The sequence below is a fragment of the Canis aureus genome, chromosome 5, assembly GCF_053574225.1.
Source record: "Canis aureus isolate CA01 chromosome 5, VMU_Caureus_v.1.0, whole genome shotgun sequence".
Classification (NCBI taxonomy): domain Eukaryota; kingdom Metazoa; phylum Chordata; class Mammalia; order Carnivora; family Canidae; genus Canis; species Canis aureus.
The window spans coordinates 82,885,219-82,898,423 of record NC_135615.1 but is presented as its reverse complement, the minus strand read 5'-3'; the positions used below and the strand labels follow the sequence as shown (position 1 = coordinate 82,898,423).

At 54.1% G+C, this 13,205-nt stretch overlaps 1 protein-coding gene across 7 annotated transcripts in view; it reads right to left on the bottom strand.

Moving 5' to 3' along the window:
- CASP9 (caspase 9) overlaps positions 1-13,205 on the bottom strand; it is a 43,276-nt gene that overhangs the window by 14,517 nt on the left and 15,554 nt on the right. For 5 of the 7 annotated variants that reach the window (XM_077899525.1, XM_077899526.1, XM_077899527.1 and 2 more), the window contains 2 exons: positions 11,449-11,628; positions 10,694-10,803 (listed from right to left, as the gene is read on the bottom strand). In XM_077899525.1, coding sequence (XP_077755651.1) covers positions 10,694-10,803; positions 11,449-11,628 — 290 coding nt within the window. Of the gene's footprint in view, positions 1-8,175; positions 9,100-9,134; positions 9,481-10,693; positions 10,804-11,448; positions 11,629-13,205 lie in introns of those variants that run through there. The other 2 variants (XM_077899528.1, XM_077899529.1) reach the window with 2 other exon arrangements.

Below are 13,205 nucleotides of genomic sequence, written 5' to 3'. Positions count from 1 at the left end.
GTTGGGGTGAGGGCCAGGAGACTAGGAAGCTAAGATGAGGGGTGAAGGGTGTGGCATGAAGATGGTTGAGGCCAGCATTTGAGGTTAGAAAGAGGGGTACGGGGCACCTGGGGGGCTCAGCGGGTTGAGCATCGGCCTTCGGCTCAGGATGTGACCTGGGGGTCCTGGGATCGAGTCCCGCATTGGGCTCCCCGCAGGGAGCCTGCTTCTCCCTCTGCCTGTGTCTCTGCCTCTCTCTCTGTGTCTTTCATGAATAAATAAATAAAATCTTAAAAAGAAAAAGACAGAGGGGTACCGTTCTCTGCACATATTCTAAGGGTGGAGCTGGTGGTGCTGGCTGCTGGACAGGAATGAGGGCTGCAGAGACAGATGGGCAGCAAGGACAATGCCAGGGGTTTTGGCCTGAGTAGCTGGTAAAGTGAGGTCACCCGTTACCGAGACGGGAAAGCCTGAAGGAAGAGCAGGTTTGGGCAGGGCACCAAGATTGTAGTTTTAGACATAATTAAGTTGGAGGGATCGGCCCTCAGGTAATAGCTCCCACGAAGGGGAAAATCCCAACCATTTAAGTTGTGGAAAGGTGTTTGAAGCACTTATTTTTAAATAGTGTCTATTTACATTTTGGATATTTTGTTCATCGTGGATTTTTATGTTAATTTTTTTGAATATTGCATTAAAATATCATTTATCCGATTACCAAGTTTCTTGGTGCTCCCTTAAATCCTGCCCAGGAAGCAGGTGCCTCGATCACCCCACCCTAGGCCTGCTCTCAGGGGCGGGCGCTGAAGACCTGGGAGGCCTGCCCTCGGCTGCCAGAGCACCTGCAGCACAGCTCTGGGCCCGGAGCGCCGCCTGCTGCATCAGGTGACGCCAGCCGCCAGCCCCCAGCCCGCCAGGTGCATCTCTGCAAGTTGGAACCTGGGCAGGGCACTGCGGGGGGCTGTGGGGAGGAGAGACCCATGTCCTGGCCTCTTGGGGGTACTAGATGTGGCTCCCGGATCTAGAACTGGGTTCCCATTAGTGACTTGAATGACTTCTCTGAGCCTCAATGCCACCACTGGCAAAAAAAATGTTTAAAAAGGAGACAATTTAGTGAGGATTAAATGAGAGGATGTGTTAAACGGCCTGGCACTTGCTAAGTGCTCGGTAAAAGTGAGTGGTCACCATTACAAAGACCCACAGAGTCCGGGGGCACCTGGGGGGCCCCAGTCGGGTAAGCATCTGAGACTTGATTTTGGCTCAGGTCATGATCTCAGGGTCCTGGGATCGAGCCCCACATCGGGCTCTGCGCTCAGTGTGGAGTCTGCTTGTCCCGCTTCCTCCCCTCACTTGTAGTCTTTCTGTCTCAAATAAATAAATGAATAAATAAATTTTTTTAAAAAGACCTACAAGAGAAAGAAAAGGCTTTGTGATGTTCATTGTTCACCTGTCCTCCTCCCTCTCTATGAGCCCCTCCCGCTGGTGTCAAGGTCCCCAGGCTTACAGTGTTCGGAGGGCTGGAACTGCAACTAGCTCTGCAAAGAGCACCTCCCATGCGAGGGCACTTGCAGGGTAGGTTGGTGGGAACACAGATGCAGAGGAGAGGCCAGGGGGGCACTTCTTGCAAGAGGCAGTGCGTGCAACCCCTTGCCCTCCCGTGCCTCTTCTGTAGGGAGGGAGAAGGAGGTCTGACCCCTCAGAGGCAGAGCCAGCCCCCAAAAATGCCTGCGGTGGGAGTAGGGGTGGGAACCAGGGGAGAGAGAGGCAAAGACCCTCAGAGCCACCTGAGCCTCCTGCCAGCTAAGCCGGAAGGTTCCCCACTCGCCCCGGGAACTCGCTGACCATGTACATATCCCATGCCAAGACCTGGGGACCCAGGGGTGAGTCTGCAATCCCCACAACTGTCGGAGGATAGGACACAGTCCCCCCTGCCTGGCCTACCCAGCAACTCCTCCCAACAAGACCTTTTACACTTTCTTCTTTTAAAAGATTTTATTTATTTATTTGACAGAGAGAGCCCAAGCCAGGGGAGCGGAGGAAGCAGGCTCTCCACCGATCAGGGAGCCTGACTCGGGGACCCTGGGATTGTGATCTGAGCCGAAGGCAGATGCTTAACTGACTGAGCCACCCAGGTGCCCCAACCTTTTACACTTGCAAAGATTCCCCAAAACCCTGCAGGGACATCCCGGGGTAACGTGCCCAGGAGGATGGCTGCTGTCTGAGAGCCCCGCAAGGCCTCCCAGCAAGCGTTGCCCACCCCGCAGGGCAAGGGGCAAGGGCCCCTGCCCACCTCTCCTCTGAGACAAGCGCATGCCTTCCTGTGCTCACCTGGCACCTTTGCTGACCACGCCCTCGCACTGTATGCCAGGCTGGGCTCTGGACTCTGGGTGCTGCACACACACAGAGGCCCAGGCCCCCCCGCCAGCACACACGGAGCTCGGGATGTAAGTGTGGCCATAAGTGTGGCACTTAGGGGTGGAGCTTCTAGAGCCTGGTGTCTTAAATCCAAATGATGACCGTGTGGCCCCACGTGAGGTCCTCAGCCATCCCGGGCCCCAGTTTCCTCTTCAGTAAAATGAGGATGATGGTAGCACCTGCCTTCAGGGACGCTGCGAGGATCAATGAAAAAGTACACACGAAGCACACGGAAAGGGGCCTGGTGAGTAAGAGAAGCCGCGCACGGGAGCCGGTGCTGCCGCAGTAATAGTGCTGAACGGGTGTGTCAGCCCTGGGGGTTGGCTGAGCCGCGGAGAGAGTGGGGGATGACCCCGGGAAGTAGGGGAGAGGAGAGCCGGGGTGGAGGGGAAAGGTCCTCTGCCCAAGAGAAAATTCGGGCAGAATCAACCACTCCCTCCGGTCCTTTCCCGCTGTCATGGTGCAGACCCCATCAGGGCACATAGCCCGCCACAGTGGAGAAGCAGCCAGGACTTTTTGCAAGGCCTGGGCTGTGCCTGCCTCAGCCCTGAATCTCTACCCCTAACTCAGGGAGGGACACCGAGTAGGGCCAGGGGATTCCTGCTGGACCATCAGGCTTCCTCTGTGATCGCTAGTCCTGAGATTTGGGTGCACTAAACAATGCAGAGCCGTGGGTTTGCTCACGCCTTCATTCTGTAAATACCTGTTGAGCCCCTACTATGTGCCAGGCCCCGTTCTAGGCATCGAGGAGACAGCAGTGAGGCACACGAGGCCCCCAGTCCTGTGAGTTTAAGGCCACCCCTAAGCCTGAGCAGCTCGTTGCAGCTCAGGGGACACCCCTTTCTATTCCCATGCTCCTAGGACCCTGGCATCTGCGCCCAGCCACCTGGGTCTCCCATTAGGATGGTCTGGAATGTCGAGGTGGCCGGCCCTCCAGATACCCTGCACTCCAGGATGCCCTTCCAGGGCGTTCTCTGTCCACCATACAAACTAACAGCACTTCCCCTGTGCCTGGCACTGTCCTAAATGTTTTCCCCAGCTAGTAAACCAGCTTATTTACTCCTCACAGCAGCCTTCAGCGAGAAGCAGTATTATCATCCCCATTTCACACGTGCGGAAACCGTGACCAAGAGAAATTGCAGAACTTGCCCAAAGTTACAGATGTAGAACGGAGCCTCAGGTGAGGTGTGATGTAGCAGGCAGGCCTTCAACACCTTTATCATCGTGAACATCATCTCCCCGCTGGAGTCAGAGAGCGATATTCCCTTTCCCCTGCCTCCCCAACGCCTTCCTGAAACCCAGAGCTGCCCCCTCTCCCAGTCCAGCGAGCAGGTCTGTAGTTCCAGAAGGGCCTCCAGCCGTCCCTTCAGATCTGCATAGTTCACCCACACGCACAGCCGCTCCTGCAGCCCCAGATGCCGCTCCTGAACGGCTGCCCAGAGAGCTCACTCTGCCAAACCTTCCAGAAGACTCCTCACCCCAGACCCACAGAGAGCAGGACACCCTGTGGCCATAACCCTCAGCCTCCCTTCATCGAGTCAGCCTGCAGGGATCCAGCACTCACAGAAGGTACGGGGGTCCCCGATGCATAAGTTGGCCCCTGCCTTCAAGGGGACTTGTCAACTGGGTGAGACACACAGACAAGACACAGGAAAGCTATGAAATGACCCAGCGTGTGTCAGGGAAGACCTTGAGAGATGGGGAGGAGGCGGGGGGCAGAGAGTGGAGAGGGTGCTCTCCAGGTCAGGTGCCAAGACAAGGGACTGGGCACAGCAGGGACAGTGGTCCTGGGGCAGTGAGCAGAGCAACCCAGTGGGAATAGAGGTTATATGAGGTGTCACTATGGGAGGGATGGCTGAGAACGTGCATCAGAACCGAGGAGCCCACCAACACTAAGGACCTTCACTGTCTGTCCCATCCATTGGCGTCACTCTTCTGGTTACCTATTGCTGTGTAACAAATGACCCAAAAACGTAATGACCAAAAACTGAATGGGCTCAACTGGGCGGTTCTCATGAAGGGTCTCTTGTGAGGTTGCAGACACACGGTGGTGGCTGGACTGCATCATCTGGAAGGTTTCCTCCCTCACCTACGGGACCCAGGAGGAGGGGTCAGCTGGGGCTGTTGTCCAGACCACCTAGGCGTGGCCTCTCTGTGTGGCTTAGGCTTCTCCATGGCTCAGAGGCCTGGAGAACAGGAATCCCTGGAGGACCAGCCCGGAGGTGCCTTGCTTCTCATGACCTGGTCCCAGAAGCCACATGGTATCACCGGCTCCTGGACCCCAGCTCTTGGAGGACGGAATGCCCATATCACATTGTGACAGCACCTATGGGATGGGAGATGTCGCAGCCATCGTGCAAAATACAACGTGACAATCACAGCTTCCCAGATGAGAGAGTGACACAAAGGAATGAATGGCAGCAGATGTCAGGGTAGAAGAAAGAGTAGAGGCAGAAGGGTTTCTGATGCGAGCATCTCCTTCGGTCTTCTCTGCCAGACGCAGAAAGTATATGGCCGGGGCCGACGTCACCAAGCAATCGTGGAAATTTTTCCCAACCCTGGACAGAGCTTCAGAATCCTCATCAGTACAGCCAGGCAGCCGTGGCCGATCCATCACAGCAGATGTAGCAAGACAAAACCGTATTGCCTTTTCTCTTCTGAACAGTCCCATGAAAAGGCTTGGAGGAATCCAGGGCTCCGAGCTCCACCAGGGACAAAGCACAGCCCTGGGGTTTGAGCCAATCCCTTGTGGCCCCAACAGAAGGAAGATTCGCAATCAGCCTGGCCGTGGAGCGGGTTCAGTGATGCCAGCGGGAGCTAGATCAGAAATAAAACTGGGGCAGGAACAGTCAGCTCTCTCCTTGTGCTCTATCTGCCTCTTTACCGACCCGGTAACGACACTGCCCAGCTCCAGCTGGCCAACCCTGACCCACAGTAGCCAGCTGGGCTGTTTTCTACCCAACAACTATGCCTGTTACACGTCACGGACTGGGGAAGGCTGCCGAGTACGTGGGTGCCAGGAGTCCAAGGCTCGGGAAGGGAAGGAGGCCACATCACCCCCATCCACTCAGGGGCTCTCTTGACATCCACCACCCCAGGGTGTCTGGAAGGAGTGGTGGCTGCCTTGGAGAGACAGGAGAGCATAGACTGATAAGAAGTCAAACTGCCTGGGTTCGAACCCCACCTACGTTTCCTCTTCTCTAAAATGGACCTGAACCAGACCAGGACTCTTCCACAATTTTAGGAGCCAGAACAAGGGGGGGTTGCGTGTGGTATTTGCGACAGAGCCCCAGCCACCCCGCCCGCCAGAAAAGGGAAAGCTAGCCTGCGATTTCATTATTTTGTTTATTTTGCAGAGAACTGTTCAGTGGCATCAAACCAACACTCTTGTTTTAAAATCAAGTATGAAACCACAGCCATGAGCAGGTGGTCACAGGAGAAAAACTACACCGTCCAACGGGCACTGTCAAAACAAGCAGGTGGCTGCCTCGGAGTGTCACTAATAAGCGCCAGCTCCTTGTTCTTTTGTCTGTCTGCTGACACCTCTTTACTGTTGAGTGGTCATGGGCACCGGAGATTCCAGAAAAGTTTGTTGGGAGAAAAATGTAAAACCAAGAAGAGTGTGGCCCACTAATTCACAGTGGTTTTCGTTTGCTCAGTTGGGGGAAAGCCATGATTCCATTCGGGCAGAGGAAAATCCGAGTCCAGGTTTCGAGGTGCCCAGCCCAAGACCGGCCGGACAGAAGGTTGCTTAGGGCCTTTCCAGCCCCAGCTGCTGCGTGAGTCACCGTGCAGCTGGTCCTGGCAGCACCTGGGGGACCCAAAGCAGGGGCCGGGGGCAGTTGTCCCTTTTTGTCCAGCATTAGCTGTCCCCAGCCACCGACGCAGGCACGACAGAGCTGGCCACGGCCGAAAGCATGGCCAGATGACCGAGGGGATCAACGGGGAAGACAAGCCCGAGGCAGCTGGGCTGAGGCCCCTGCTCGTGTGACAGCAGCCAGGACCGGCACATGTGCCCAGTAAGGGGCTCCGGGGCCGGCCCTGCCCAGCAAGCAGCTGTCTTCCGGTGCAGGCTGCCCCAGCAGCTGCAGAGGGCTGGTGAAACCTTGCGGTGCTCCAGGGGCGTGCTGGGTGCAGCCTGGAGCCACCCACCGTGCTTGGGAGCACCCGCCCGCACAAACCCAGACCGGGGACGAGCCCAGGTCAGGAAGCTGCCAACAAAAAGCACGAGCAGGGAGGTGATGGGAGACAGCTGGCCAAGGGCAGTCATCCTTTCAACAAATGTTCACGGAACGACAGCAACACATGCGTCTTCGGCATCTACCAGCTTAATGTTTATTTTTATCTTAGAAAGTAATACGTTGTCTTTGTAAGAATATTAGAAGAGCAAAGGAGTGTATCAAGTAAAAAAGTAAGGTCCGCCTCATTTTACATCTCCAATTCCACTTTCCAGAGATAATCACCATTAACGGCATGGGGGATGGTCTTCTGGACTTTATTTCTATGCCTGTATCAAATACCTATATATGTACATTACTATAGAATATATTCTAATTTCAAAAAGATCATGTCACTCCTCACATTGTCCTGCAACTGAGCCTTTTTACTGAACATTGCACCACCTTTTGCATGTCAGTCCCTCCATCCAGGTCATCCTTTTGGACTGCTCAATAATATTCCATTTTAAGAATATAACGAAGTGATGCTTTTCATCCGTTCCCTGTTGCCCTCTCTCACGTTGCTGCAGCCAAGCCCCTCGGGGGACACACGCTCGTGCACGAGGGCAGAGTTCCTGCACCATAGGGCTTCAGCAGCATCAGGGAATGACAGAGCTGGCCCAGTAAAATGTTCAACAGATACTGCTAGGCAGCCTCTGAAAGCACCACAGAAACGTGCCTTGCAAACAGCACCGGCAGTTAACACTTTCGGGGGCTCTCGGTCCCTTTGAGAAACAAATGCAATATCAAAACCTGCCCATCCACATATGACTTTTAGGAGTTCGTAGGCCAGCTGCCCGGAAGTCCGAACAGAACTCTAGGCTGAGTGCCCTCCGTACACGAAGCCCCCAGCAGGTCAGTGAAAAGCTGTGATAACACCTCTTTCTCCAGGGCACCTCAGGCGAAGGCCCCCTGATTCCCAGGGCCCCCCGACTCCCACGAGCAGCGAGCGCAGAGGCTGGAAGGAGAAAACCCTCCTCTGCTCTGCTGGGCCAACCTGACCGTTTGCTTGTTCGTGTCCTGCAGGTGACTGCAAATAACTACCCAGAAGTCCCGGGGACTATTTCAGACTTAGGTCACAGGAGGGAAATAATAATGAAGGGACAACCACATGAACCACATCTTGGTGAGTCTTAGCAAACAAGCCTCACGTCCAAGGCCCTTAAAAGCTACAAATTGGCCAGTGTCAGGATAGCTTACAAGACCCCACAGGGGCCTTACCTGTGCTCCCCTGGACCCGTGACTTAACTTCCCCGAGGACACAGCTCCCAGCCCAGTCACCTTCCTGGGATGGGGAGGGGTTCAAATAAAGAAGTGGGGAAATGTTTTTTAAAAAGCAAAAATCAGAGGTATGTGGGTGGTGCAGTCGGTTGAGCATCCGACTCTTAGTTTTGGCTCAGGTCATGATCTCAGGGTCATGGGATCAAGCCCAGAGTTGGGCTCTGTACCAGTGCGGAGTCTACGTGAGACAAAATGAGTGGGGAATAGGCAAAAAAAAAAAAAAAAAAAAGGTGTCCATATTTACTTAAGTTTTTTAAGAATACTAGAATATAAGAAAAATTGGTAATTTTTATTTTTTTAATATTTTATTTATTTATTCATGATAGGCGCAGAGAGAGAGAGAGAGAGAAACAGAGACACAGACAGAAGGAGAAGCAGGCTCCATGCCAGGAGCCCGACGCGGTACTCGATCCCGGGACTCCAGGATCGCGCCCCGGGCCAAAGGCAGGCGCTAAACCGCTGAGCCACCCAGGGATCCCCAAAATTGGTAATTTTTAGAACTTCATTCAGGATCCACAGATTCCAGCTGACCGGACTCTACTAGCTCCAAACTGGCTGATCTAAGAGAGAGGCTGGTTGGTTTGTAACCAAAATTTCCTACAGATCACTAGTTCTCAAGTTGGGGTCCCAACAGGGGACATGTGGCAGTATCTGAGGATGGTTTTGGTTGTCACTGCTCAGACCAAGGTGCTACTGGCAGCCAGTGGGTAGAGGCCAGGGACGCTGCTACACACCCACCCCACAGCGCACAGGACAGCCCCACAGTGAAGGATCATCTGGCCCCAAATGTCAACAGTGCTGAGGCTAAGAAGCCTTACTCCAGAGGGTGGTGGGGTCACAGGCCACAGCCACTGGCTGGAGAAAGGACCCCTGGTAAGAGTCCCGTGGTGTCCTTGGAATCCTTCCGCTCCTCTTCTTCTGTCGCGGGTCATCTGTCCCCACTATGGAAGCTAAGAGCCTGTCTGTCACTGGGGGGGAAGAGCAGACCCACCGCAGCCACAAAGCCCTTTGAAGAGTGACAGCCGTAGTTACAGGAAGGGCCAGGCCTCAGCTGCCGCGGGCCCAGAGCAGGAAGGTTTTGGGTGAACGGTAGAGCAGGGTGAGAGGGTGAGGGGCCTCATTACATTTTAAAATAGAGTTTTTTCCGGAGGAAATTGAAACAACCGGGAATCTGTTTGTAAACTCCTTTCTGCGAAACAGCATTAGCGACCTGTGAAAACATGAGCACAGGGAAGCCTGAGGTCTCTCCATGGAAGTAAGAGCTCCAGAGGGGGGCTGGGGGGGGGGTGGCCGCTGGACCAGCCCTGTCACATCTCCAGCTTGTACCCTGTGTCTCTGAGTCTGTCTCTGTTTGTTTGTTTTGTTTTTTGGATTCCACGTAGAAGTCAAATTATACTGTATTTGTCTTTGTCTGACTTATTTCACTTTGCATAATACCCTCTAGCTCTATCCATGTTGTTGCAAATGGCGAGATCTCATTCTTTTTTACGGCTGAGTAATATTCTAATATATACGTGCCGCATCTTCTCTATCCACGCATCTACTGACGGATGCTTAGCCTGCTTCCGTATCTTGGCTGTTGTACATAATGCTGCAGGGCAGGGGAGCGGGACGATGGGCGAAACAGGTAAAGGGGATTAAGAGGTACAAACGTCAGGGCACAGCAAGTGCAGCATGGAGAATGGAGTCAATGATATCGTAATAACTTGGAGCGGTGCCGGATGGCGACTACGCTTCTGGCGGTGAGCACAGCCATGACGTCACTGTGCTGTACACCTGAAGCTGATATAGCATCACTATATATGTCAACAATACTTCAATAGATACACACATACCTATAAAGATACATAACGAAAAGCTTAAAACCTATTTTAAAACCCTGCGGCCTCCCTGAGTTGGAAGGGAAGGTGTTTAAAGAAAAATATCTCCAGTTTAGAAAACTCAAAATTTCGAAATTCAAAAATTCACCAAGTTCAAATCTGATTGAAAGGTCTGCTTAAAGAAAAGTTGAGAGATGAGATCAGGCCCAGAAGCCAAGTGCCCCGCTTGGCCTTGACGGACTCCCCCCCACTCTCCCTACAAGGCCTCCGGCTGCCTCTGAGCTCACCTGCCCAGAGCCATGGCACGTGGCGCCCACTGGAGTCATGCTAGGTGGTGGCCCTGCACTTGCTTTTCCTTTCTCCTCTGCTCTGCTCAGCAAAGCACAAAGCCAGAGCCTCCCCAGGAGGAAGGCATAGTCCCAGCTTTCTAGACTCCTCTCATAACACAAAACACCTGAGCGCGTGGGAGAGACCCGTGTGTGCTCTGAGACCCGTGGAGGAAGCAGCTGCTCTGAGCAGGATTCCGCTGAGGGGGTGGGGCCCTGTCAGGCCATCCTTCCCCCCTTTCTCTAGGGCCCCCCAAGAAGGGCATATACTGTAGAAATAATTCTCAAGGGTCAAGAGTAGAAGACTACACAGTGGGGCAAAGGGTGCGGGCCCCATGACCTGCCTTCGGGAATGCCAAGCTCTGGCCCCTGAGCCATGCTGCCCCAGCACTGGGGACCGGCTCTGCCAGAGGGGATCCCAGTGTCACCTGGGGCCTCAGAGGAGCCGGGGAAGGCAGCCCTTTGAACAACAGGCAAATGTCACTGTAACAGTGGCACCTCGCAAGGAAGAGAAGCAAAACTCCCACGGCAAGCCAAGGTGCAGAAGAAACCTGACTCGGGCCCAGGCCCCTGCTGGCCCCCCCCACCCGACCCTGAGGGGACGCACTGCCGCTCCCGGCAGCCTTCCCGCTCCTTCCCGGGGGAAGGCCATGCTCACCCTGAGCAGGAGGGTCTGCAGGTCTTCAGCGTGAGCCCACTGCTCAAAAACACCATCCAAGGTCTCCACGTACCAGGAGCCGCTCTTGGTATTTCTCCAGGAAACAAAGCCTTCAGAACAGACGGGCTGGACTTCACCGGGAGCCGCTAGCCGCGCCCCCCCCCCCCACTCAGGCTGCAGCCGCCCCTGGACTTGGGCCCACTCACAAGTCCCGCAGTCGCCGCCCACATCCCTGCACTCCGTCCCGTTCAGGACCCCACTTCCCCCTCACCCCTGGACTTCGGCCGTGATTCCTGCCTTCCCAGCAAGGAGAATAAGGCTCCCAGAAGTCAAGTGACTCCCCAAGGGCTCAGAAAGGAAGGAAACTAACGCTCATCACACCTGCTGTGCGCCAGGCACTGTGCTCGGTGATGGACTGGCCACCCCGCCAACCCCAGGGCAACCCCTGAGGCAACTGCAACTGCAGCAACTGCTGCCTGTGTCTCTGCCCATTTTAAAGATGAGAAGACCGAGGCAGGACCAAGACAAGGGTGGGGCACACAAACCCAAGAGCAGGTGCCTCTTAAATTCTGTATCCAAGTGCCTCGCCTGCTCGCCCTGAGCTGAGGCCCTGAGAGGCGAAGTCATTTGCTCAGGGACACACAGATGGCAAGAGGCGGAGCCAAGACTCACACCCAGGTCTTTCTTTCCCAACACACCGCTTACAGGGGGACCCACCCGCCAGCTGGGAGGACGAGGTCTCCTGACACGCTCACCTGGGAAGGTGGAATAGGATACAAAGATATCACTGGGAGTGGGCAAACTAGACACGGCGTCCAGCTGGTCAAAGGGGCCTGGGCCTTCCTGGAACGGGACAGCGTCTGGCTCAGAGTCACTGCCAGGGCTCCTGTCTTCAGGGGAAGCGGAGGCCACCGCAAACCCATGGTCTTTCTGCTCTGCAGGAACCAAAGACAGACACATCACTCACCACTGATGACACAGACCAGAGCTCCCAATTCCTCACTTCCTAGCCACATCCGGCCTGCCCCAGCCTGAGACCCCCTGATTCCCCTGGAGCCAAGGTTCCAGGGCTGAGCAAACATCAGCAAGAAACAGAAACCAAGGCTTTATTTAAAAAAAAAAAAAAAGATTGATTGATTTGAGAGAGGAAGAGAGCGTGCGTGTGCAAGTCGGGGAGGGGCAGAGGCAGAGGGGGAGGGGGAGCATCTGAAGCAGACTCCCTGCTGAGCGCAGAGCCTGATGCAGGGATCTATCTCACGACCCTGAGATCATGACCTGAGCTGAAATCAAGAGTCGGACCAACCGACTGAGCCACCCAGGTGCCCCCAAAGCTTTACTTTTTACTCTAAGTTTTACACGTTCATTAAGCAAAACTGGGGGGAGGGGGTGCAGAATTTTTTTTAAAAGCTGCAAAAACAAGTTATCAGGTATATACCCAAAAGGACAGAAAACGGGTGTCCAACCAAAACCTTGCATGGCAGTTCATGGCAGCATCATCCACAACAGGCAAATGGTAGAGATGACCCGAGTGTCCACTGACAGACGAACGGATAAACAAAATGTGCTGCACACACCCTGCGGGATTTCATTCAGGCTCAAAAAGGAGTGAAGTACTGGCCCTCATGCACTTGGTGGGAGGGAGGGCTGGAAACACACTGAGCCAAGAACCAGATGCAGGAGGCCACGGAGCAGGTTCCATTCATGTGAGAGACCCAGGACAGGCAAATCCACAGAGAAGAAAGGGAGGCAGGAGGGGGGAGTGAGCACCGATGGGTATGAGGTGTCGTTCAAGGTGATGAGAAAGTTCTAGCATGAGGTAACAAGGATGCATGCAGGTACTCATTGCCATTGAATTGTATACTTTAAACTGGTTAAAAATGATCAACTTGGGGATCCCTGGGTGGTTCAATGATTTAGTGCTGCCTTAGGCCCAGGGCGTGATCCTGGAGACCCGGGATGGAGTCCCACGTCGGGCTCCCTGCATGGAGCCTGCTTCTCCCTCTGCCTGTGTCTCTGCCTCTCTCTCTCTCTCTCTCTTTCTCTGTGTGTGTGTCATGAATAAATAAACAAAATCTTTAAAAAAAAAAAGATCAACTTTATGTCATTTGAAAACAAGGCACATTATGGCCTTAAAAGGCAAGGACATCCTGACACACGTTGCAAGGGACAAACCTGGAGAACATGACGCTCAGTGAAATAAGCCAGTCACAGAAAGACACACACTGCCTGCCTCTAAGTACGGGAGGTACCTACAGTAGTCAGACGTATAGACAGCAACACAGCAGTGGTTGCCGGGGATCCCGAGGACCCAGGGTGGGGAGCAGAGCAGAATGGGGAGTCACTGAGCAGCACTCTGGAGGTGGATGGGGGACACGCTGCACACCAGTGCTTAATGCCACTGAGCCAAACACTTAAAAATGGTTCAGAGGGTAAATCTTCTGTGTGTCTTACAACAACACTTCTAAAAAAATTTTTTTTTAAAAAAAGGACACAGGCCAGTACACCAAGTGAG